At 43.9% G+C, this 26,655-nt stretch overlaps 1 protein-coding gene across 4 annotated transcripts in view; it reads right to left on the reverse strand.

Moving 5' to 3' along the window:
• Nucleotides 1-26,655, reverse strand: part of LOC140075660 (bile salt export pump-like) — a 266,222-nt gene that overhangs the window by 67,374 nt on the left and 172,193 nt on the right. The window contains exons 5-16 of one of the 4 annotated variants that reach the window (XM_072121810.1): nt 24,666-24,717; nt 23,008-23,246; nt 22,803-22,890; nt 22,160-22,293; nt 19,577-19,748; nt 19,357-19,481; nt 8,594-8,765; nt 8,143-8,256; nt 7,024-7,134; nt 6,579-6,704; nt 5,721-5,924; nt 553-723 (exon numbers count right to left, since the gene is read on the reverse strand). The exons of 2 other annotated variants lie outside the window; for them this stretch is intronic. In XM_072121810.1, coding sequence (XP_071977911.1) covers nt 553-723; nt 5,721-5,924; nt 6,579-6,704; nt 7,024-7,134; nt 8,143-8,256; nt 8,594-8,765; nt 19,357-19,481; nt 19,577-19,748; nt 22,160-22,293; nt 22,803-22,890; nt 23,008-23,246; nt 24,666-24,717 — 1,708 coding nt within the window. The remainder of the gene's footprint in view (nt 1-552; nt 724-5,720; nt 5,925-6,578; nt 6,705-7,023; nt 7,135-8,142; nt 8,257-8,593; nt 8,766-19,356; nt 19,482-19,576; nt 19,749-22,159; nt 22,294-22,802; nt 22,891-23,007; nt 23,247-24,665; nt 24,718-26,655) is intronic. One more of the 4 variants, XM_072121807.1, reaches the window with a different exon arrangement.

Here is a 26,655-nt window from a genome sequence, read left to right on the forward strand (position 1 = left end):
ATGTGTGGCGGTCAAAGGGGTTGGGGGAGTTGTGCAATATGAGAAGGGCACACAGAGTTGGGGGACTATAAACTATGTAAGAGAGGCCTCTGAAGGGACAAAAGTGAACAATATACAAAGTAGGTTATAATAATACTTTGATTCGGGCACTAAATGTGTGGGGCAAATTCTCTCTTTTAAAAGTTGGAAGGCCTTTCACAGCATATCAGAATTATATCATATAGTTATATCTAATTAAAATTCTAAATCATGTATCTTATTATTTTATTTTATCGCATTGTCTTGTCGACTTCTAACAGTGACATCCAGAACATGGCAGTGAGTTACATCATTTTAGTGCCAGGTATTGTTACCTGGGACAATAGGACCCTATACACACCTTTAAACAATACATTTTTTTCAGAAAAGGGAACATGAAGTATCGATCCATTAGTAGACATGGGTATAACCCATGGTTGGGTCACCTCTCTTTTGGTAGGTCACATTTAGAATGCATATTTGGCCTCTTAACATCATTGGTGGGTTCTTGGTATAGTTACGAGAAAGCTTTACCTTATTTAAGGCCTCTTGTACAATGGCTTCACTTTCATTATCCAGAGCAGATGTGGCCATGTCGAGGAGGAGGATTCTGGGATTTCGGACCAGGGCTCTGGCAATTGCAATTCTTTGCTTCTGTCCTCCACTCATTTGACTTCCACCTTCTCCAACCATGGTGTCAAATTGCTAAAAACAATAACGAAGCTTATAATGAGCAATAATGAAGAGCCACAAAAATGATAAGGGGTATGGAGGGTCTCAGTTATGAGGAAGGATTAAAACAAGTAGATTTATTTAGTCTGGAAATGAGACAACTACGAGGGGACATGATTATTACATAAATATATGAATGGTCCATACAAATAATATGGTGGAACATTTTTTCAGATTAAAACAAATCAAAAGACAAGAGGGCACTGTCTCCATCTGGAGAAAACAAGGTTTAATCACCAGAGGCTTTTTTTTACTTTGAGAACTGTCAATCTGTGGAATAGCCTGCCTTAGGCGCTGATCACAGCAGGGACAGCAGAGAGATTCATGCCTAGATGCCTTTTTACATCAAAATAACATTCAACCGTATCTCGAGATCTGTGGGGGTCTCATCACTGAGAGCCTCACCGATCAGCAAGTTAGGCCATATCCTGTGGAAAATTAGGCCATATCCTGTGGTTTGTGGGAAAACCCTTTAAGGCAAAATATAAACAAATAGAATGCATCATCACACAGCAGTTTGCATTATTATTTTACAGGAAGACAAGACAATAGGACCACTACTTCCAGATAGATGTAAGATTGTCTTCTCACTTTGCAAAACTTCATAACAAAGACCCTAGGGGACTTCGCAATTCAGTTAATAAAAAAAAGAATGGGCTGGGGGAGACTACATTGCTAAAATGTCAAGGGTTGGATCCAGATTTTTTTTTTAACTTGATACATTTGTCCCAAAAGGTATGAATGCTGAAATTGAATTGTTTAGATATTTAGAGAGGGATTGTGCGTGAGTGACTATTATGTTCCTGTCAGGCTGCTTAACCGGCACAGGAACTTCTACTTCTCACACCCAATCTCACACCCAATCTCATCCGGCATTTTTCACTACAGTTTTATTCATTTATACATTTATATGTACATATAATCTTATTAACACATTTCCATATGTTATATATTTTCGAATTTTCAAATTTTTTAAAAGTTATGTTCATATTTAGATTTAGAGACTTATCAGGCACCAGGGGTAGTGGACCCACTGAACCACTGCGTAAGCTGACACCTGGGACCGGAGTCTAAGTGTTACCCGGTTTTCACCAGAGCCCTCCATGAAGCAGGTTGGACTTGTCGTGCCGTGATACCACCAGGTCGTTCCACAGACACGACTTTGTCTGAGGTGGCGGCAAAGGCGGAGTAAAGAATCGTAAGGCAAACTAGTGGTCGGAGACAGGCAGGAGGTCGAGACAGGCAGCACAGAATCAGAGTTGGGGACGTAGTGGTAGGTCAGCACAGGCAGCACGGGATCAGAGTCAGGAACAGAATCGAGGTCACAACAGAAAATCTGGATAATCACAAAGGGCATGGAACAAAGATTTCTCTCAGGCATAGGAGCACAAAGATCCAGCAGGGGTCCAGTCCAGGTTTTGTAACTTCATAAATATCAGGCTTAATCTGGGAGCAACACAGCTATTGAAAAAAGGAGTTAGACATCCCAAAACGTGTCTAGATTATTGGCATACCACTGCAGGATCAACAGTCAGTTTACTAACTTACACTAAGAGTTACCACTTTTCAAGCACATTTTTGTACTTTGTCAGAAACCGGCAAACATCCAGCTGATAATATCAGAGAAGACATCGAAAGACAGCTGCTACCCGGCTTCCATGAAACAGCAAAGCTGCAGCCTAGCACTAGGACCTGCCAGACTCTCGGATTGCAACATGCAACATGGGCACACATGCAGTCTGAGGTGCGCAGGAAGAGAGGTGAGACAAGAGTATTTAGTGTCCTCCGGCTCCAGCAAGGTGTTTGTCTTTTTGCCATGCACAGCTTCCCTATCGGAACTGCGGCGGCAGATAGTTACAGGTAATAAAGTACATCTGTTACAGGACTCAGATATACAATCCTTTGCCTAGAAGTTATTTTATACTGGACATAAAACTGTACATGTAAATAAGACACTTTTTCATGCAAATGAATATTGGGCATTACTTCTGCAAATGGCCTTGAAAAGGAATATGATTATTAAAATATACAACATTAAAATATCGGAGTGGGATACCAAATGTCGACCATTGGAGCCAAGAGACTCTATTATTGGCTGTCCTGCTTCATTAAGTTAACATCCCGGTCGGTGAATTCCATTATCAATTGTGTTATTTCATATAAATTTTACTTTGTTCATGTCATTTTACCATAGATGAAAAACTGAAATGTGGTAATTTAGGAAATATTGTTTATAATCCGTTGGTATACAGACACATATTAGAAGAATTCATTGGGAATATTATATATTGTTAGCCTTTTTCTATATTATTATTATTATTAATATATCATTTTTAATTTTTCATTTATGGTCTATACTGGATGACACACAGTAGGACTATTGCACACCTCCCAGAGAGGGTTTTTTTTTCAAAACGTTTTGTGCGGTCTGTTTACATTTACGAAGGGGAGGAAGGAAGGGAAGAAAGCAGAAAAAAGAAGAAAAGGAGAAAAAAAGGAGAGACCTTTTGAAAAAGGCATTCACATAAAAGGAAAATTTCACCAGCCCTGTAATAATGAAGTAGAGAGAAGAAAAAAACACTCAAGAAATAGTAAAGATAGACCACCTAGAGATCTATCAAGAGAAAACCTGATGGAAGGGCATGATGTAGCAAAAAAAAAAACAAAACATGGAGGGAATTCTTCCTGGGAAATGAGGAATAGAAGTCCCCAAAATATGCAGGAAATGGGGAAATAAGGCACAATAGTAACTGTACAAAAAGAAATGGTAGATAATTGGGCTCAATAACAATGGTAGAAAGGTAAGTGGAAAAGATAATACTACTATATTAGTGAAACAGAAAGAAAAAAGAGAAAACCATAGTGCAAAAGAATTGCATAGTATTGTAAGGGGAAAGAGACAATCTTCAAGCGAGGAAATTGAAAACGAAAGTCCGAAAAGCCATGAAGACCAAACTGAAGAAGTATCCATATTCCAAGCTATCACCTTTAGAAAGTGATCTTTTGTCTGTACCATGTGTGGAAGAAGAAATTTTGGTAAACATTCATCATGTACATCAGATTGTCTGACAAATGACCAAGAACAAACATTTTACGATTTCAGTTTAGTTTGAGCAAACACCTGCTGAAAATCTTCAACCGGTTTCGGATGGAGATCAACCATTTCTCTACAGTGTTGAATCTCAAGATCCAGATAGAAATTGGCCACAAACCCTGAGCAGTGAACAGTCACTTGCTATGTAAAGTGATCCACCACAAGCTGTAGACAGTGATCAATCACAAGCTCTGGAAAGTGATCCACCACAAGCTGTAGACAGTAATCAATCACAAGCTATGGAAAGTGATCCACCACAAGCTGTAGACAGTAATCAATCACAAGCTCTGGAAAGTGATCCACCACAAGCTATAGACAGTAATCAATCACAAGCTCTGGAAAGTGATCCACCAAAAGCTGTAGACAGTGATCAATCACAAGCTATGAAAAGTGATCCACCACAAGCTATAGACAGTGGTCAATCACAAGCTCTGGAAAGTGATCCACCACAAGCTGTAGACAGTGATCAATCACAAGCTCTGGAAAGTGATCCACCAAAAGCTGTAGACAGTGATCAATCACAAGCTATGAAAAGTGATCCACCACAAGCTATAGACAGTGATCAATCACAAGCTCTGGAAAGTGATCCACCACAAGCTGTAGACAGTGATCAATCACAAGCTCTGGAAAGTGATCCACCACAAGCTGTAGACAGTAATCAATCACAAGCTCTGGAAAGTGATCCACCACAAGCTGTAGACAGTGATCAATCACAAGCTCTGGAAAGTGATCCACCAAAAGCTGTAGACGGTGATCAATCACAAGCTCTGGAAAGTGATCCACCACAAACTGTAGATAGTGGTCAGACAAAAAGTTCTGGTGATTGATCCACCACAAGTGCAAAACAGTGATCAGCCCCAAGTTCTAGACAGTGAAATTCTGGAAAATTATGAGCCCTAGCTTCTAAATAATTATTAATGGGAATCTGATCATAAGAGAACCACTAAAGTACTACAAAATGTCATGACGGTGATGGGTCCTACGTTCGTAAAACTCAGCAAGTAAAAACTTAAAGGAAACCTACCATTTGGACTGGCAGGGGTAAGCTGTAAGTACCGAGCACCAGCTCAGGGTGAGCTGGTGCCGGTACTTACTTTCGTTAGTGTTATAAACCGCGGTATCGAGGTTTTAACACTTTTTAAGCTTTAGAGCAGGAGAGGCTTCGGCGCTGCGCGCGACCATGCGCGCGCAACATCTCCGCTATTTCCTATGTAGGCGTGCGCACGATCGTGCGCACGCAGCACCGAAGCCTGTTCTGGTCTAGAGTTTAAAAAGTTTTAAAACCGCGATATCGCGGTTTATAACACTAGCGAAAGAAAGTTCCTGCACCAGCTCACCCTGAGCTGGTGCTCGGTACTTACAGCTTACCCCTGCCATTCTAACTGGTAGGTTTCCTTTAAGATATGAACATCCCTATTCAGCAACTAAGATATTGTAAAGTTTCTTAGTATATAAATTTTAAAAATGTCTCTTAGTAATGGTATGATGGTACAGGGATGATTTTATATATTTTTTATTTGATCAACAGCTATTACAACAAGGGATAAGTGATGTAGATGTAGGAAGATCTCCATTTGTGAATTTGATATTTATTAACCACCATTCTTTAGTGTCATGTTGGATGATGGGCCCCCTGACACTGAGGGCCCCATAGCAGCTGCTATGGCTGCTACCTCTATAGTTACACCCTTGCATCCATCCTATTGGATACTATATACTGATTATACTTATTGCAAATTAAAGGTCAATTATTGTAACAAGGGAAAATACATTGAGTTGATTTGCCATAGCCATCTACCCCATAATAGAGTACATACTATATCAAGAAATATGAATGTCAAGAAATTCTTTGATGTAATTTGCAAACAAATCTAACCTGCGGCATGTCCATGATGAAGATGTAGGCATTGGCTTCCTTTGCTGCTTTCATGATGTCATCCATTGTTGCGCTGTCATTGCCGAAACGGATATTCTCTGCAATTGTTGTAGCAAACAGGACCGGTTCTTGCTCCACTATACCAATGAGAGAGCGCAGCCACTGGATGTTTAAGGAGCGGATGTCATGTCCATCCAAGGTGACCTGTTACATCCAGAATTAAGGGCAAGAATAACCAAGATGAGAAACAAAATCAAGAGGCAACATAGGTTTCCCCAAACCCTCTTGGTAGGTACCTCCCTTCTGAGACTGTATTGTTATACAAGTTTGCACTCAGTTCTACATATGTAGCTGGGCAATGATATGTTTGGGTCACAATGAAAGATTAAAACAAAGTAACATAAGGTGATATAAATCTTTACTTAAAGGGGTTGTCAACTTTTAGTAAACAATTGTTATTTTTATGCTCAAAAGTTATATGGTTTACCCATATACTATTTGTATCAATTCCTTTTGAATTTCTAGATCTCTGCTTGCTGTCATTCATTGTTACTTCCAGCACATGTGATGTCCCACATGTCCTTGATAATATGACTTATTAATGTCATATCATAGTAATCAGAGCTGTGCCTTAGAAGTAGAGATTTGGAAAACTACTCATATGGAAAAATATATTGAAATAACATTTACATAAATGGTGATAATGAACAACCCCTTTAAGGATGAAAACCAAGTCACCTCGCTCCTGTATTGGGCACCACTGTGGACTATTTGTATTATAGAGCCTCTTGCTGGTATAGTTGCTCTATGTGCACCACAGGCCTGTAGTAGCCTATAGTATCGTTGGGCAGAACTCACCATTCCTTCATCAGGGTCATAGAAGCGTTGAATGAGTTGAATTGTGGTGCTTTTTCCAGCTCCACTGGGTCCAACAATCGCTGTAGTCACTCCAGACTTGATAATCATGTTTAATTTGTCTAAAATCTGAGAAAAAATATAACATATCATATCAAGTATTTTAAAAGGGTCATAATTAGTTAAAAAATAAAAAATAATGGGGAAAACAATGGGGGAGATTTATCATAAGTCTCTTAGAGCACAAATGGCAACCAATTAGAGCACAGCTTTAATTTTCCAAAGCTGTTTATAAAATAAAAGCTGAGGTCTGATTGGTATTGATGGGCAACTAAAACTGTTTTATCTCAGACACTTGATGATAAATCTGATCGTGCCTATCCTGGAACACAGCTAATGCTAATCTAATGCAACAGCTATATGTCTGGAGTATATGAGGCCATCATACCTTGACCTTTGGTCGGGATGGATAATAAAAAGAAATGTTATGAAATTCTATGTCTCCCTTGACCTTGTCAAGCTTGTTGCCGTCTTCGGACATGCAGTCAATTGTTGGCACCTGCAAAATTCATGTACATTGGTTCCATGCACTGATATCAAAAGAGACAATAATGACATGATTATGCATCCCCCACCCCCATAAAAAAAAAAATCTATGCCCCCCATCACTTATTCTCAGCTTACTTTCCAACATTACATAACATGAGGAAAGTGACCAATATTACATGAATCCCTGAATCCCATCTCATTGGTTGTGGACTGTCATTAGATTTTAGCCAAGGGGATCTTTAGTAATTATTAAAAATCTGTTTGGGTCCGAATACCGAACCCAAACCGCCACAGGTAAAACCCATGATCCGTGCTGGTACCGTTTACTGATGTTAACTCTTTTAATGTCGCTACCAAAGTCAGCAGCAGCATTTGGTCCACTGCGGCCACACTCTCGCTTACACCCTCATGCTGGTGGTGCAGTGAGCTGTCATTTTGGCAAGGGTCGTCATTCTCAATTACCTCATTGGGGAGCAACAATCCTTCCCAAAATGGCGGTATCCTGCACCGCTGGCACGAAGCTGTCTGCAAGAGGCTGCAGCCATTTAAATGCTGCGCCCAACTTTGCCAGCAACATTTAAAGAGTTAACGCCCTGATCGCAAGTGTTGACGTGGTGGTGGGGGTAGTTGAGCAATACACGGACCAGCACCTGCAAAGTTGCAGGAATTTTGTGGTTTGGGTCCACTCACCACCAATCTTTGGTCATGGGAATCCATGTTGAATCCTATAGCTTGAGAACCCAATTACTTCTATACCTGTCTGCTCTTAGTATGTCCGCTCTTGACATTTTTTCTTTCTTTACTGATCTTGTCTAATATGTGGAGCTTAAAGGGGTTGTCAAGGGTTTTTGAATAAACCATCCTATTCTGCAGCCCTTTATAGATCATAGGATACATGTACAAACAATACAAGACATTACAGAGTAATAATTGTTATAAAGAACTATAGGAGTGAGGGCTCTGCTCACAAGAGCTTACAATCTATGAGGATGAAGAGGGAACACAGAAGGGAACTTACTTTATCGATGATCTCAAATATATTTGTAGCCGCTCCACGTCCTGATGCAAAAGCCTGCAGGCAAGGAGACGCTTGGCCAAGACTCATAGCTCCGACCAACACCCCAAAAAACACCTAGGACATAAAAAAGTGATGTTACAATAATAAAATAATCTAATGCTAAAGGTACTTCTACCTGAGGAGCGTCTTCTAACAGCAGGATAGGGGCACTGGGTATAAAACACCCATCAATCTATTATTAATCATCTTTATCATTTAACCCCAAAGTTCCTGACTCTAATCATTAAAAGAATACGCTTAATATGATTATATGATTTGTACAAAGCCTTCCCAGAATGAATAATGAATCTGCATTATGTATAATGCTCATTCCCACTATAAATTACTTTTATTATTACTAATCATTATTTGCCCCATTCCGAAACCCGTACATGAAGAAATAACATTTTACCTGTAACAGGTTTCCAGGTGAATATTCTTCTTCAAGAACCAGTTTGGATCCATACCAAAAGGCCAATGCGTAACACAGGAATAATATAAACCAACTGTATCCAGTGAAAAATCCCATAATAACTCCTTTTCTTATCCCCCAGCGCTGAGCATACACAAGGTTCTGGTCATATCTGTGCAGATGCAACGAACATTTAAAGGATTATGAGAACCATGAAACATCATAACTAGAGATGAGCGAGCACTAAAATGCTTGGGTACTCGTTATTTGAGACGAACTTTTCCCGATGCTTGAGTGCTCTTCTCGAATAACGAGCCCCATTGAAGTCAATGGGAGACTCAAGCATTTTTCAAGGGGACCAAGGCTCTGCACAGGGAAGCTTGGCCAAACACCTTGAAACCTCAGAAAATGATGGAAACACCACGGAAATGGACAGGAAACAGCAGGGGCAGCATGCATGGATGCCTCTGAGGCTGCTTAATCACACCATTATGCCAAAATTATGGGCAACAACATGGCGATGCCAGAGTGACCGAATGAGGATAGATAGCATCTAAAACATGCAATAATTGACCCTGACACTATAGAAGACGGCATGCAGAGGCAGCGGCAGCAGCGGCAGGCTAGAGAGTGTCATACCCCAAATGGACTCAGGCTTCAAACCAATTTAAAAAATTCCTTTTGGCGAGGATAACGTGTAGCACTGTATGTATCAGTATTTTGCCTGGTTAAGGTGACAGAGAGGAACCAAAGGAGGTGAGCAAGAAGCGCTGAAATGATTTCCTATGTGAACAAAAGGTTGACGGTATATTTAGTCGATAACACAGCATGGTGGCGACATAGTGACCAAGTTCCATAACGTATCTGGTGAAACACCCGAAAAATGAGCCTGACACAGCTCGTTTGATAAGGGGACGACATGTGGAGGCAGCCATGGAGACGACTTCCATGATTAAGAATGACAGTATGGGGCATCCATATTGCGCTGCTATGATTGCAACTTCAGGTCTCCAGCATGGCGGTGACAGATGGGCCGAGTTCCATTATGTATCTGGTGAAACACCCGAAAATTCTGCCTGACACAGCTCCTTTGATAAGGGGACGATGTATGGAGGCAGTAAAGTAGTAGTAGATTAAAGGTGCTGCAGTTAAAACTATGTTAGTTGGATCTTGGGATGGAGCTGGCGGTCCGCTGCCAGTCGAGCTTTCGCCTGTCCAAGCCCCTGTCTCTCGGCTCCTCCCCACCCAAAATGGGCCTGGGGCCAGAAGCGTTTACTTTGAAAAACTTATAATTTTTAAAGCAGGCAGGGGCTACAAACAGCACTTCTAAGAACCTTTTGTATAAGATTTTGTGGATAACACAGCAGGGTGCCGACAAAGTTAACAAATTTGATGTGGAAGCCATGAAAACAACCCAAAATTCTGCCTGACACAGCTCATTTGCTAAAGGGACGATGTATGGAGGTAGCTATATGGACGACTTTGGGAGGCAGCTATGGAGATGATGTGTGGAGGTAGCAATGGAGACAACGTGTGGAGGCAGCTATAAAGACGACGTGTGGAGGCTGCTATGGAGACAATTAAATTTGGATAGTGCCTGTATGTGGCAGTCCAAAAAAGTTTTCAAACCAGAGGAGCAGGTAGATGGTCCTCCAGAAAAATTAAATAGATTGAGTACTATAGGTAGAGCCAGTTCCTCCTGGCAAAAAATAGCCAGTTTCCTCTGCTTTAGTGTACAAAGAGGAGGAGAAGAAGGAAAATGAGGAGGAGGAGTGCATACATTATTCAGGTTAAGCTTCTTTCACCTGGTGGAGAATGGAAATCCTGAGAAATCCAGGCTTTATTCATCTTGATAAGTGTCAGCCTGTCAGCGCTGTCAGTCGACAGGCGTGTAAGCTTATCGGTGATGATGCCACCAGCTGCACTGAAAACCCGCTCAGACAACATGGTAGCGGCAGGGCAGGCAAGAACCTCCAAGGCGTACAGCGCCAGTTCGTGCCACATGTCCAGCTTTGAAACCCAGTAGTTGTAGGGAGCTGTGTGATCATTTAGGACGATGGTATGGTCAGCTACGTACTCCCTCACCATCATTCTGTAAAGATCAGCCCTACTCTGCCGAGACTGGGGGCAGGTGACAGTGTGTTGCTGGGGTGACATAAAACTGGCAAAGGCCTTGTAAAGCGTACCCCTGCCAGTGCTGGACAAGCTGCCTGCTCGCCTACTCTCCCTTCACTACTTGTCCCGCAGAAGTACGCCCTCTGCCGCTAGCGCTGTCAGAAGGGAAATACTGTTTCAGCTTGTGCACCAGGGCCTGGTGGTATTCATGCATTCTCACACTCCTTTCCTCTCCAGGGATGAGAGTGGAAAGATTTTGCTTGTACCGTGGGTCCAGGTGAGTGAATACCCAGTAATCGGTGCTGGAATAAATTCTTTGAACGCGAGGGTCACGGGATAGGCAGCCTAGCATGAAATCTGCCATATGCGCCAGAGTCCCTACTCGCAAGAATTCACTACCCTCATTGGCCTGACTGTCCATTTCCTCCTCCTCCAACTCCTCTTCTTCTGCCCATACACGCTGAACAGTGAAGGACTGAGCAATGCTCCACTCTTCTGTCTCGCCAACATTCTCCTCCTCTTCCTCCTCATCCTCCTCCACCTCCTCCAATATGCGCTGAGAAACAGACCTAAGGGTGCTTTGGCTATCAACAAGGGAATCTTCTTCCCCCGTCTCTAGTGATGAGCGCAAAGCTTCTGACTACATGCTGACCAGAGAGTTTTTCAAAAGGCGGGATGGGGAGGCTGATGATGGCGGCATCGCCACTGATCATTTGTGTTGACTCCTCAAAGTTACTCAGCACCTGACAGATATCAGACATCCACGTCCACTCCTCATTGTAGACTTGAGGAAGCTGACTGACCTGACTTCCAGTTCTGGTGGAAGTTGACATTTGGCAATCTACAATCGCTCTGCGCTGCTGGTATACTCTGGATAACATGGCTAATGTTGATTTCCACCTCATGGGCACGTCGCACAACAGTCGGTGAGCGGGCAGTTGGAGGCGGCGCTGCGCTGCCCTGAGAGTGGCAGCATCTGTGCTGGACTTCCTGAAATGCGCACAGATGCGGCGCACCTTCGTGAGCAAATCAGACAGATTGGGGTATGTCTTGAGGAACCGCTGAACTATGAGATTTAACACATGGGCCAGGCATGGCACATGTGTCAGTCTGCCGAGTTGCAGAGCCGCCACCAGGTTACGCCCGTTGTCACACACAACCATGCCTGGCTTCAGGTTCAGCGGTGCCAGCCACAGATCAGTCTGCGCCGTGATGCCCTGTAATAGCTCTTGGGCGGTGTGCCTTTTATCGTCTAGGCTCAGCAGTTTGAGCACCGCCTGCTGTCACTTAGCGACGACACTGCTGCTGTGCCTATAGCTACCGACTGATGGCGCCATGCCCAGAGATGGTCATTCGGAGGAGGGGTGGGAGGAGGAGGAGGCATAGTGGGCCTGAGAGACCTGGACCGAGGTAGGTGCCCGGCTGCACTCGTCCACGTGTCCATGGTCAGGTGGACCTTGTCAGAAACGGCATTGGTCAGGGCACGGATGATGTTGTCTGACACGTGCTGGTGCAGGGCTGGGATGGCACATCGGGAAAAGTAGTGGCAGCTGGGGACCGAATACCAAGGGGTGGCTGCCGCCATGAGGTTGCGAAAGGCCTCGGTCTCTACCAGCCTATAGGGCATCATCTCCAGGCTAAGTCATTTGTAGATGTGGACGTTGAGGGCTTGGGCGTGTTGGTGGGTTGCACTGTACTTCCTCTTGCGCTCCAGCGTCTGGGGTATGGAGAGCTGAACGCTGCGCATGGAGACATTGGTTGATGCTGTGGAGGATCGTGGAGGCGAAGGTGTGGTTTTCGCACGGGAGGTGTTTGGGCCGGGGTCCTGGGCAGGGGCTGACTAGCAGAGGCAGCAGATGACACAGGGGAAGGAGCAGTGGTGTGCCCGGCCGGAGGTGAACAGCCTTGGTTCCATTGAGTGGGGTGTTTAGCATTCATATGCCTGCACATACTGGTGGTGAATAAGCTGGTAGTGGTGGAACCCCTACTGATCCTGGTGTGGCAAAGGTTGCACACCACAGTCCGTCGGTCATCCGGTGTTTCTTTAAAGAACCTGGAGACTTACGAAAATCTAGCCCTCGCCATGGGAGCTTCACTACGTGAAAAAATTTGGCGCTGATGCACCAGCTCTGGCCCTGCCTCTCCGTCTGGCACCACCACTGCCTCTTCCAACCTGTTCTCATCGAGGACTCACCTCCGTCTCAGAAGCACTGTGTTCACCCGGCCTATCAACCCAGCTTGGGTCTGTCACCTCATCCTCCTCCGATCCCTCAGTCTGCTCCCCCCTCGGACTTCCTGCCCTAACAAAAACTTCACCACTGTCTGACAACCGTGTCTCCTCATCGTCCGACACGTCTTTACACACTTCTTCCACTACGTCAACAATGTCATCATCACCCACAGACTGCGACCGGTGGAAAACCTGGGCATCGGAAAAGAGCTCAGCAGCAACCGGACAAGTGGTTTGTGACTCTGGGAAGGGTCCAGAAAACAGTTCCTCAGAGTATGCCGGTTCAAATGCCAAATTTTCCTAGGAGGTGGCAGACTGGGGGGAAGGAGGCTGAGGTGGAGGAGCTGGAGGAGTGCGGATTTCAGTGACATGGGGTGACATGCGTGGAAGACTGACTGGTGGACAAATGGCTAGAAGCATTGTCCGCAATCCACGACATCACCTGTTTGCACTGTTCTGGCCTCAACAGTGCTCTACCACGAGTCCCAGTAACTTGAGACATGAACCTAGGGAGTGTAGCTCTGCGGCATTCCCCTGCTCTCTCATCAGCAGGAGGTGTCTCACCTCGCCCAGGACCACGGCCTCTGAACCCTGCAGTAGTTGGACGCCCACGCCCTCGCCCTCTACCCCTAGCCCTCGGGTTCAACATTTTCAAAATTAAAGTGTAAACTGTAAATTTTTTGTGTGTTTTTTTGTGTTTTTTTTGTGTTTTTGTTTTTTTAACAAAACAATGCTATCCTATTGCTATGGCTAGTTTCTAACCTACACTGACAGCACACAACTGGATTTTGTGCTGTGCCTGATGACTTTTAGTTTTGAAAAAAAAAAAAAGAAAAGAAAAAGCAGACTGTGCCTAATTCAATCAAACCCCTAATAAATTTTCCCACTTAGGTGTTTGAGATGGATATATGTGTCACTAGGAGCTAAACAGAACGTTTGCAAGACTCACTGCAAATTTGTCACAATATGGTACAAGCTGCACTACTAGTGCCAGCAAGGCCAGCCACAAGCAAATCAACAAAAAATAAAATATATAACGCTATTGTAGCGCTAAGAAGGCCTGTTGGGTTCTCGTATGGCTAGTCTATAGCCTACACTGACAGCACACAACTGGATTTTGTGCTGTGCCTGATGACTTTTAGTTTTGAAAAAAAAAAAAATAGGCAGACTGTGCCTAATTCAATCAAACCCCTAATAAATTGTCCCACTTAGGTGTTTGAGATGGATATGTGTGTCACTAAGAGCTAAACAGAACGTTCGCAAGACACACTGCAAATTTGTCACAATATGGTACAAGCTGCACTACTAGTGCCAGCAAGGCCAGCCACAAGCAAATCAACCAAAAATAAAATATATAACGCTATTGTAGCCCTAAGAAGGCCTGTTGGGTTCTCATATGGCTAGTTTCTAGCCTACACTGACAGCACACAACTGGATTTTTTGATGTGCCTGATGACTTTGAGTTATAAAAAAAAAGAAAAGTAAAGAAAAAAAGAAAAAGCAGACTGTGCCTAATTCAATCACACCCCTAATAAATTGTCCCACTTAGGTGTTTGAGATGGATATGTGTGTCACTAAGAGCTAAATAGAACGTTCGCAAGTCTCCCTGCAAATTCGTCACAATATGGTACTAGCTGCACTACTAGTGCCAGCAAGGCCAACCACAAGCAAATCAACAAAATATTTATATAACGCTATTGTAGCCCTAAGAAAGCCGGTTGGGTTCTTGTATGCCTAGTTTCTAACCTACACTGAAAGCACACAACTAGATTTTGTGGTGTGCCTGTCACTTTAAGTTTTGAAGCCCAGCCAGCAAGTCCAGCCACAAGAAATAAAAAAAAAATATATATAACGCTATTGTAGCCCTAACAAGTGCTGTTGGATTCTTGTAGAATCACTCCTGCCTAACAATAATCTAATAGAACACCCTAACGCTATCCCAGACCAGCAGCAGCTCTCTCCCTAACGGCATCCAGACAGAGAATGGTCCGAGCAGCGCGGGCAGGGGCTAGTCTATTCCAGGGTCACCTGATCAGGCCAGCCAACCACTGCTATTGACGTGTAAGTGTACCACGTCATGCTGGGTGGAGTGCAGAGTCTCCTGGCTTGTGATTGGCTCTGTTTCTGGCCACCAAAAATCAAAACGGTGGGAGATGCCATTTTCTCGAGCTGGCGAAGTATTCGTCTGAGCAACGAGCAGTTTCGAGTGCGCTAATGCTCGAACGAGCATCAAGCTCGGACGAGTATGTTCACTCATCTCTAATCATAGCCTTATAATAATCTATTACAAAGATTACAAGTCTACCATTTGGCTGTACGAGTCCTCGCTAATACTGTTCATTGTTTGTAGGATTATATGTTAAACAGTTTTAATGGATGAAGTGACAGGTCCAGCATGCATCCTACCACACCATTTAATAGTATGGGAGGGAAGGAAATTGCCTGGGACAGTGGTTGGCTATCTATGACACTCCTATAATTTTGAATTGAGTGGCAGGGCATATGCTCAATTAATAGGTGCTGCTCCACCAATTAGTAAAAACAGGATTCTTGTTTTCTGGATTGCTGGGGGTCCCATCCCCATCATCATGGGGTTCCCAGCAGTTCGAATCTCACTGATCAATTGCTTATATCCAGGGCTGTATTATTGGGTGTGTTCCCAGGGCATGCGCCACAGGGCCCCCACACTCTTACTAGTAAAGAGGGGCATCCACCTGCAGCAATGTCTGAGACTAGCATGTGGCTATACTGCCACTGTTTACGGCTCCCAGTGACAGTCAGCTCAAAGCTAAACTCAGACTTTGCTGCTGGTGGCACAGCGGCACACTACCACGGTTACATGACTAGTGGATAGTGAGCAGGAGGACGTTATGTATGCCACATTCAGTGGGAGTTTCCACCAGATTTTGCGCCCAGGGACCCCCAACAACTTTGACCCTGTCCTGGTTGACCCTATCCTATGGATATTGGATAAGTTCAAAACTTGGTAAAACCCTTTAAAGACTCCAATTTCTAATCAAAGCAATTCAAATCCTTAATAGAACTTGGTAACAGAACTCTTGATAATATGACAGAATGGGAAGGGGGTGGAGCTTGCCCGTCTCCATCACCGGATTCATGAATTTAAGCTGCTCGCTGCAACTCACTCTTAACCTACATATATACACCCATAGGTAGTTTGCAATGGGCAAATCTATTGAAAACATAGCTAAGATGACTCCCAGCTCCTTCAAACTGGGCAAGAAATTAAGGAGACTTGGAACGGTTGTTACGGAAGAGCTCATTGCTTCACCCCTTCAAAGTCCCAAGATGACACCGGTCCATGGTGTGCCACCCACCACAGATGAAGAGTCGGAAGCTGAGAGAACATGTAAGCTCTCGAATACAGGCGGCTCCAGTTTCGAGTGCATTAATTAAGAAGATATTTTTTCAGGCCCTGAAGCCCCTAACCAAGGACTTGGGGGAGATAAAGACTAACATCAAACACTAAGATCACAAAGTAGAACATTTGAAGACACTGGAAACGGAACTGTTGTTCCATAACAGACTCTCTCCATATTCACTACAATCTTATTATCAAGCTTTGACTAGGAGAACAGAAGCCACAGGATGTATTGAGCATGACCAACTACCAACAGCAGCAAACCCCTTCTTGGCTATGACAGAGTCGCTCAAGTCAACACGTATGCACAGGGTGCTCCGCTCTAAGTCGAAACCAAATGAGCCCCCAAGGGACGTGATTTGCAGCCTTTGAAATATACAGACACGGTAGCAATAATGAAAGCTGGCAGAGAGGCAAGCCATCAAGTATGAAGACAAAAATTTTATTTTTCAAGATTTTGTTTCAAGATTTTGCCGAAAGCTTCACAAACCGTCTGCCGTTCAGTTATACCCTTTTGTGCAAAACACTCCCACCTGTATGCCGGCGAGCCAATGGGCATGTAGGCCAAATAAACCCCAACTATCCGCCAGCTGTGACAAATGTAACGTCGAAAACACCTTAAACAAAGGGCGGACGGGTGGGAATGAGGGTAAGTGATGGCTGCAGCTTGTATTTAAGCTATGCTCACTTCCTGTACCACCCACGACACAGGCCCAACCCTAGTTACGTAGCCCCCACCACCATAGCAAAGGCAGGAAATTAGAAAGGAAGGGAAAATCACCTCACTCAAAGGGGCCTTATTCTTGTACTAACTAAGGCACCCTTTGTGCAGTCATTAGCCCAACGGCTATACGCCTTCGGGCTTGCAACCACCATGGGTAGTCATGATTTAACTGGTGAATACACGGCGGGCGGTCGGGTCCCGCTGCATGGAGAGGGCTCACGGGCTCACGCCGCCATCTTGCCTGGGATCGCCGCCCCCTGTGACGTCATCGGGGAGCGGCGATCCATCTCCATGGTAGCCTCGGCTCTTCCAGCACATTGTAATGAATGGGGAGGAAAATCCCCATATACTGCCATACTGTAGTATGGCAGTATATGATAGGATCGATCAGACAACCTAGGGTTAAAGTACCCTAGGGAGTCTGAAAAATAGTAAAAATAAAAAAAAGTTTAAAAAAAAAATTATAATAAAAAAACCTTAAAATTAAAATAACCCCCTTTTCCCTAGAACTGACATAAATATAAATAAACAGTAAAAATCATAAACACATCAACGCGTCTGAAAATGCCGAATCTATCAAAATATATTAACAGTTTTTCAATGCGTTTAACCCAGTAACGGAAAATAGCGCCCAAAGTAAAAAATGACACTTTTTTGCCATTTTGAAAAAAATCTATAAAAAGTGATCAAACTTATGCAACAAAGTATAAAAAAGTTATTAGCACCAGAAGATGGCAAAATCAAAAAAATAATTTTTGTACAGGAGTTTTTAATTTTTGTAAATGTATTAAAACATTGTAAAACCTATACAAATTTGGTATCCCCTTAATCGTACCAACCCAAAGAATAAAGTAGACATGTCATTTGGGGCGCTCAGTGAAAGACCATTTTCACTGCATTTGGAATTTTTTAAAATAAATAAGTTATAGATTTTTGAAGGTGGGGAGTGAAAAATGGCCTTGAAAAAACAGGAAAGGGCCCGGTTAAACTATATATTCTCACTGCTTGGGCTTCATTCACCAATTAAAAGTTTTCACTAAGCTTTCACGGCAGGACAGCTGTAGAAATATGTTGTTTAAAAATATGCTAATTAGCACCAGGCACTCCAGTGCAAGTAACATGGGCTGCCCGGCGCTTCTTCATCTCCTACTTATGCACGCCTCTGTGCTTTCGATTTATAGACACTCTCTCCAACCCTTGTGCCTGAGAGCTGGTAAGGTCACCCAGCTCTCGGGAAGTCTTGCACGTGCGCTGAGTTCACCTCTATCCAGCAGCCGCGGACTTCAGCGCAGCAGCGACACTTGGTTCGATATCGGGCGCACGACCTTATTGAATCGCCGGAAGACCCGAATCCTCGTCGGAGAACGCGCCGCTGGATCGCGACAGGACCGGGTAAGTAAATGACCCCCACTTACTTACAAAGTGACTAGAGTTGACTAAAAGTGCATTGTCCGCCTATAATGCTGGGTGCGGCGATTCACTAAGATCACCTGAAATCATGAATGTGTCACTTCCCTGCTCAAATCTGACAGAGCTCACCATCTTTTTGGTGGTGCACCTTTAAAATAGGGTGTGTAACACAATTTGAAAGTTAAAAACAGTGCTCGGTCCGAATCAGTCGGACTGTCCGCTGGCACGTCCCCTAATTTGTGTTGCATGGAACCCAGCGCAGCTGCGCCATAAAAGGGTCACAGAGCAGACACTTCTTAAATACCTGCACAGTCCCACTAAACTTAAATGTGCCCCATAGTGTCTAATTTTTGTCTAAAATGAATGAGCTATTTGTATAATCCCCATCCACGCTGAGTCCTCCAGAGTGTGATACATTGGGGCTCATTTACTAAGGGTCCGCGGACCGCACTTTCGTCAGGTATTCTGACATTTTCGGGGATTGCACGGCTGGGACGGCTATTTAGAAGGGAATTGTGTCGCACACAATCGGATTTTGGTGCGGTGGAGCCGGCTTTCATATGACAGAAATCGGGGGACGCACTGTCGAACGATCCGACTGATTCGGACTGAGCGTGGGATTTAACTTCAAAATTGTGTTGCAACCAATGCACTAACTTACACCGGGAAGAAGATGGTGAACTCTGTCAAACCTGGGCGGGGAAGCGACACATGCAGGATATCGGGCGCACGATCTTAGTGAATTGTGGCTCAGTGCGGACAATGGACTTTCGAGAATTCCTCCAAACCAGTTAAGTAAATTTCCCCATTCTGTAGATGCTCTGAGCTCTATTTTATAGATACAAATCCTGAATGACGATTTCCCCCCATTAATTCCCTTATAATGATTCAACAGTACAAACCTCTCAACTTCTTTCAGTTCTCCACCAAATGCTGCTACAGTTCTTATTCCAGATAGAACTTCATCCGCTACCGCCCCGGCTTTAGCATAGGCCTTTAATTCTCTTCCTGTTAGTTTTGCAACCGCCTTTAATGAAGGATAAATTTGGTAAATATTTACATACAGAAATTTCAGGATCAATGGAATAGCCAGTCCCTACTGTGTAGCAGAACATTTCTTACCAGGGCTATAAATGCAGCGCCAACACCAATGAGCGGGCTCACAGCTATGATCACCAAGGTCAACTTCCATCCACTAACAAATCCCAAAAGGAAGCCGAATATGAATGTTGTAAATCTCTGGACGAATAATCCCACCTGGTCAGCAATGGCATCGTTGATTTTGTTGATATCGCTACAATAGAGAACAAATTGATTCGTTATCATATAGATGATACTGATTATATTGGTGGGGAGTCTGTAGGATAATGCTTAGTAGGAAAAGTTAACAAGCTTCAAAATAATGGAACAAGTCTCTACTATGGATGTCAGATCCTTTAAAGGAAATCTACACTCAATCAGCACTAAGGGACTTTTAATTGTAAAAGTTGATTTTAAAGGATTTTAGAAGGCCATGGATAACAAATTCAAGAAGATTATCACAGACACTATACCTGGACTTATGAATAAGTGTCCCTGGTTTATCAAGATGGATTTTGATGGTAGATTTTCTTTAAAAAGCTTAAACTACTCTATTAAAGCTGCTATATTAGAAAAATTATAGATAGTGTTTAGTCTTATAAGTAGGATCTGTACATACTGAATATTAAGGGTGAAAGAAAAGACAAAAAGCTTATATTGATGTTTGTTCAATAATCTTTGAAGACCCTCTAGACCAGTGATTTTCAACCTTTTTTGAGCCGCGGCACACTTTTTATACTTAGAAAATCCTGGGGCACACCACCAACGAAAATAGCACAAAATGACACTAAAACAGTCATAAAAGGCCTCCCTTTACTAATAAAAAACCCCTTGCGGCCTCCCTTTTCTAATTAAAAGTCCCTAGAGGCCCCCCTTTACTAATTAAGAGCCCCCAGCGGCCTCCTTTTACTAATTAAGAGCCCCTGGCGGCCTCCCTTTACTAATAAAAAGGCCCTAGCTGCCTCCCTTTACTAATAAAAAGTCCCTAGCTGCCTCCCTTTACTAATAAAAAGTCCCTAGCGGCCTCCCTTTACTAATAAAAAGTCCCTAGCGGCCTCCCTTTACTAATAAAAAGTCCCTAACGGCCTCCCTTTAATAATAAAAAGTCCCTAGCGGCCTCCCTTTAATAATAAAAAGCCCCTAGCTGCCTCCCTTTACTAATAAAATGCCCCTAGCTGCCTCCCTTTACTAATAAAATGCCCCTAGCTGCCTCACTTTACTAATAAAATGCCCCTAGCTGCCTCCCTTGACTAATAAAAAGCCCCTAGCGGCCTCCCTTTACTAATAAAAAGGCCCTAGCTGCCTCCCTTTAGTAATAAAATGCCCCTAGCTGCCTCCCTTTACTAATAAAATGCCCCTAGATGCCTCCCTTTACTAATAAAAAGGCCCTAGATGCCTCCCTTTACTAATAAAAAGCCCCTGGCGGCCTCCCTTTACTAATAAAAAGCCCCTAGCTGCCTCCCTTTACTAATAAAAAGGCCCTAGCTGCCTCCCTTTACTAATAAAAAGCCCCTAGCTGCCTCCCTTTACTAATAAAAAGCCCCTAGCTGCCTCCCTTTACTAATAAAAAGGCCCTAGCTGCCTCCCTTTACTAATAAAAAGCCCCTAGCTGCCTCCCTTGACTAATAAAAAGCCCCTGGCGGCCTCCCTTGACTAATAAAAAGCCCCTGGCGGCCTCCCTTTACTAATAAAAACCTCTAGCGGCCTCCATTTACTAATTAAAAGACCCTAGCGGTCTCCCTTTACAAATTAAGAGCCCCTAGCGGCCTCCCTTTACAAATTAAGAGCCCGTAGCGGCCTCTCTTTACTTGTTAAAAGGCCCTAGAGCCCCCCCTTTACTAATTAAAAGGCCCTAGAAGCCCCCCTTTACTAATTAAAAGGCCCTAGAGGCCCCCCTTTACTAATTAAAAGGCCCTAGAGGCCTCCCTTTACTAATTAAAAGGCCCTAAAGGCCTCCCTTTACTAATTAAAAGGCCCTAAAGGCCCCCCTTAACAAATAAAAAGCCCCAGCCTACCTTTACTAATAAAAAAAAAGACCCTAGCTGCCTTCCCTAAACAAATAATAACCCTATATACTTACCCTTGATGTCTTCTTCCACGTACCTTCACTCCTAATGGCGATCCGCTCACCTTCTGTAGCTCCTGCACCGCGCGCCTCTGGTCACGTGACTTACGCGACCTGACGTCAGGTCGCGTCAGTCACGTGACATGGGCCGCGCGGTACAGGAGCTACAGAAGATGGGCGGATCGCCGGCGCGGGGCATGGAGGTAAGTATGGGGCAGAAAACGGGGGCGCGGCGGCAGCTCGACACCGGGGATCTTTCCCCCGCGGCACACTCAACCTTGTGTCGCGGCACACTAGGCACACAGGTTGAAAATCACTGCTCTAGACCCTCACTATAAATCTTCTACTACATCGGAGGATCACATGATGCTGCTAAAAGTTAACAACAGAAAATTGCTTTGAGAATGAGAAGATGCTGAGAAAACTAGGCTAAACCTTTACCTGAGTCTGTAACTGCGTCATTGTCCTATGTATAATCTCATGTCCATCAAATATTATACAGGATTTGTAATTTTGTATGTCTAAACTTTCTTCAATTGTTCCTACTTATAAGAACTCACTCAGACATCCTGGTGTTTAGCTCTCCGACTGAGGTGCAATCAAACCATCCGATCTCCATCCTCATCACTTTCCGGAAGTAAAGTTTCCTTATTCTCTGGATCTGTCGGGCAGCGGCTGTTACCCAAAAGGAAATCTGTAGTTGAGTGAGTGAATGATTAGAAAAGAACTGAATATTGAGAGCTTAGTAAATTGTGTTACACTAGTTTTCAAGAGAACCTGCCAAACCCTCAAATCAGGCAACCCAAAAAAAATAATTAAATATTAAAAAGTAATGTGAGTCTTGCATATGCATTGTTTCCTGCCCTGCCTTTCCGTTCTGATTGACAGGTCTCACTGCTACAACCATGCCGCCAGTATGGAACTAGCACTTAGGGACCCATATTCAACTACACACATGTACAGCTTCCTTTACTTTCCACAGCAGGAGCCGTAGACAATTCTACACAATCCTTTACTGGAAAGTTGAGAGAGACAGACAGGGGTTGTTTGTAAAACAGTACTGCTACATCATTAACCTCTCCCTCAGGATGGCTAATAGAGACCTGGCTACATGATTCCACAGATCTCCAGGGCCAATAGCTAAAAATAGTGAATATTGTGGCAGATTCCTTATACAGGTTAGCTGTAATTTAGGACACTTACTTGTATGTATCCAAAAATAAGCACAACACACGCAATGACTCCAAAGTAAGCAGCAAATCGAGTCATTTCCTTTTCAATATGCAGCAAACTGTGAGAAAAAAAAAGAAATAAATCCAACTTTACACATAATGGTCTCATAGCGCTCAATGCAAGACTTTACCAAGTGGCCATAAAGACAATTCATAACTGTAATGTGATCTCTTACCCACAGCTTATAGTCTCATTACTCTCTATGCGGAAGGAGCCGTTGATCCACATGATGGTGTTGTTTATGCAGGTCTTGTTGGGATCCTGGAGCTCTTGTACCTCAACCCCATACAATATGAATGAGTCGATCATGGAACCGAAAACTAGCAACATGCACGGCTGAGCTGCACCATGGATCATTGCTGCAAGGCCACCGAAGACCATCAACCAGTTATCCGAGCAAGAGGCGAACCGGAACTGGAAGCACATGATAAATTCAAATGTTGCAATCTGCTATCTATCTATTTATCTATCTCATGTTTATACTAGAGGGTCGAGGATCATTTCAGGGATACCAAACCACGCAGTAGCTTAGGGCTCCTGTTTCCAGGGATTTTATGAAGAGAACCTCCAGGAGCAAGATGAGATTAGAGAATGTCAACCTTCACTGCCCAGGACCACCGCTTATTATGCCCTTTATTGTGATAAAAGTACAATGAAGATGCTGCCATTTATATTTCCCACATTTGCACAAATACATTTTTGTCTATATGAGTGATGAAATGATTGATCTGTGAAATGGGAACAATGCTCAAAAAGATGTGCGGTATAGTACACATCTTGCCAAACTCATATTCAAATTTATTAAAAATTGTTTAATATCAAAAATAAAATATACATTTGTGAAATCAAAATATTTATTAAATTGGTACATTGTTCATAATTCTCACTAGAGTGGGAACCATGCAAACTTTTTCTATAGGACACTCTGTTATTGGTGTACTACGCTAAAAGAACATAAAAGTACTCCAAAGTTTGAGCTTGTGAAGCCCTTTATGCCGCTGAAGCACAGGATCTATGTTTCTGATAGGTCTCCCTAAGGAACCCACCTTCAGAATAATTGGTGGATATTTATCATACAGTTGTGTTTGCGCATCGGCATATGATGGAAGCTCCGCCCCTCTGGTCGCACTGGATACACCCAGAGCCTCGAGCCTCGTGATGTGGCTGCACAAGCAGCTAAAACTATGCTATCTCCGAGGGAGATGTCCTCAATACCTCAATACCAGCCATTGTGCTTATTTCAGGGCTTCTTCGCCAGTCCCCCTTTTTCCTTGCATAACAAGCAACCAGATAAAATAAAGCAAAAAGGATGGGTAGAAATTAACCTACCACATGAGTAAGTGTTCTACATCTTGGCATTTCTATTTAATGAGCTGTTCAGATTATAAGAGATACTTAAAGAATTGAGTCATTGGGGCAGATTTACTTACCCGGTCCATTCACGATCCAGCGCCGCGTTCTCTGCGCTGGATTCGGGTGCGGCCGGGATTTATTAAGGTAGTTCCTCCGCCGTCCACCAGGTGGCACTGCTGCGCTGAATAGCATCGGAACGCACTGGAATACACCGAGCCGGGCTGAGTGAAGGTAAGTGCAATTTTCGCAACACATTTTTTTTTTAAATGCGGCGGTTTTTCCGAATCCGTCTGGTTTTCGTTAGGCCATGCCCCCCGATTTCCGCCGGGTGCATGCCGGCGCTACAATCCGATCGCGTGCGCCAAAATCCTGGGGCAATTCAGGGGAAATCGTCGCAAATCGGAAATATTCGGGTAACACGTCGGGAAAACGCGATTCGGGCCCTTAGTAAATGACCCCCATTATGCAGCCCTCACTTACCAGCTGGAAGAAGCTGACACGGATGCTGTCTCCTTTATCATTGCCATTAGCCCTTGAACACAAAGAACCTTCTATTATGGATTATAAAGATAAATCAGGAACTAGATTTACTAGATATTACTGGATAACACTTTAGCTGTGAGATCAAGAAAGTTATATGGTAAGTCACTTAAATAGGGACTTTCCAGCACATTCCACTAACTCCAACTTTTTGCATCTTTTCATGGCAGCGGCTGAACAAATTTTAGTCAGAATTTGCCCCTTAGATCCCCCCATTCCTGTATAATCAGCTGTGTGAGTTTCAGCATCCGATTTGCTGTTTTTTCTCTGTATTGTTTGGTGAGCAGTTCTGAGCCTGGACAACAGCCTGACATCTCCCACCTGACAACAAAGTGCCTAACTATCATATTAAATGCTGGGAGGGAATAAAGCATAAGGGTTAGAGAGAAAACTTAACTGCATTTGAAAAAATAAAGCAATTTTGGAGATGTTTTCAATGGAAAACTTTCATAAATATCAAGCACGATAAACCAGGGCCACTTACTTATAGATCCAGGCACCATGACTGTGGTAATCTGCAATATCCTCCTTGCTTATAAAATGTTCTTTTTAAAATTAAGCTAATGAGCCCCAAAAGGCTTTGGGAGGCATTAGCAGAGCCCCTCAATGCTGTAGCCTCAATGGCTGTTACACTGTAAGATCCAGCCATGGATCCCGCCAAGGTTCTGCTACCTGAACTACCTGACAGTAAGATCCGGCCATGGATCCCGCCAAGGTTCCGATAACTGAACTGGCGGGACCTACCACCACTGTGGTCCAGCAGTCCCAACAGATTGGCATGCAAGGTCATCAACTTGGACAAGTCACTGCCATGTTGCAGCAATTGATGGCTACACAGCAGCCACGTCAAGTCCTTCCGCTACTCCACTTGACTGAAGCTAGGCTGAGACTCTCGATGCTGTCCAAGTATGATGGGGACCCCAACTTGTGCAGGGGCTTTATCACCCAGTTCTCCCTGCACATTGAACTTATGCCAACACATTTTGTAACGGAACGGTCTAAGGTGGCTTTTATCATCAGCCTCCTCTCCATCAAGGCCCTGGCATGGGCTACTCCTCTCTGGGACAGAAAAGACCTGTTCACGGTTAATATTACATCTTTCTTTGCTGAGTTCTGGTCTGTCTTTGAGTAACCTTTACGGGCGCCTTCTGCTGGGACCGCATTGCTTAACCTGCGTCAAGGGGACTCATCTTTCAGTGATTAGGCGGTTCGGGTTCCTCTGAGCTAGCCTGGAATGAGGCAGCCCTGATCGCAACCCTTAAAAAGGGACTTTCTGGGCCAATTAATGACGCATTGGGGCACATTTACTAAGGGTCCGTCGGACACATTTTCATCAAGTTTTGCATATTTTTTCCATTTTGCGCTGAATTACCCTGGGTTTTTTGGACTGATTCTGACAAACTGCAGAATTTAAAAAGCAAATGGAGTCACAAGATCAGCACTCACATGTACCAGGAAGAAGAAGGTGAACTCCGGGGGAGCAAGGGAAGCGACACATGCCGGATATCGGACGCACAATCTTAGTGAATCGCGGCAGACCAAAATCCTCGTCGGACAACACACAGCAGCGATCGCAATGTGACGGGTAAGTAAATGTGCCCCGTTGTCTGCTAGTGACCTGCCGTCTACACAGTCTCATCTCTCTGGCCACTCAGATAGACATCCGGTTTGCTGAGCATTTTGGGGAATAGCGTCTGGAGCAACTGCAAGTTAGGAGACGACATTTGCCCCGTCTGGCTTCTGCCTTCCAAAGACCGTGTCAACCACCTTCCGGGTCACTCCATCCATGCATAGACTATCACAGCCTTAACAAGATCACCATTAAGAACCTCTATCCATTGCCGTAGATCACAGAAATTTTTGACCGCTTATGTGGAGCCAAGGTCTTCACCAAACTAGACCTACGTGGGGCGTATAACCTCATCCGTAT

The sequence above is a fragment of the Engystomops pustulosus genome, chromosome 8 (assembly GCF_040894005.1).
Source record: "Engystomops pustulosus chromosome 8, aEngPut4.maternal, whole genome shotgun sequence".
Taxonomy (NCBI): domain Eukaryota; kingdom Metazoa; phylum Chordata; class Amphibia; order Anura; family Leptodactylidae; genus Engystomops; species Engystomops pustulosus.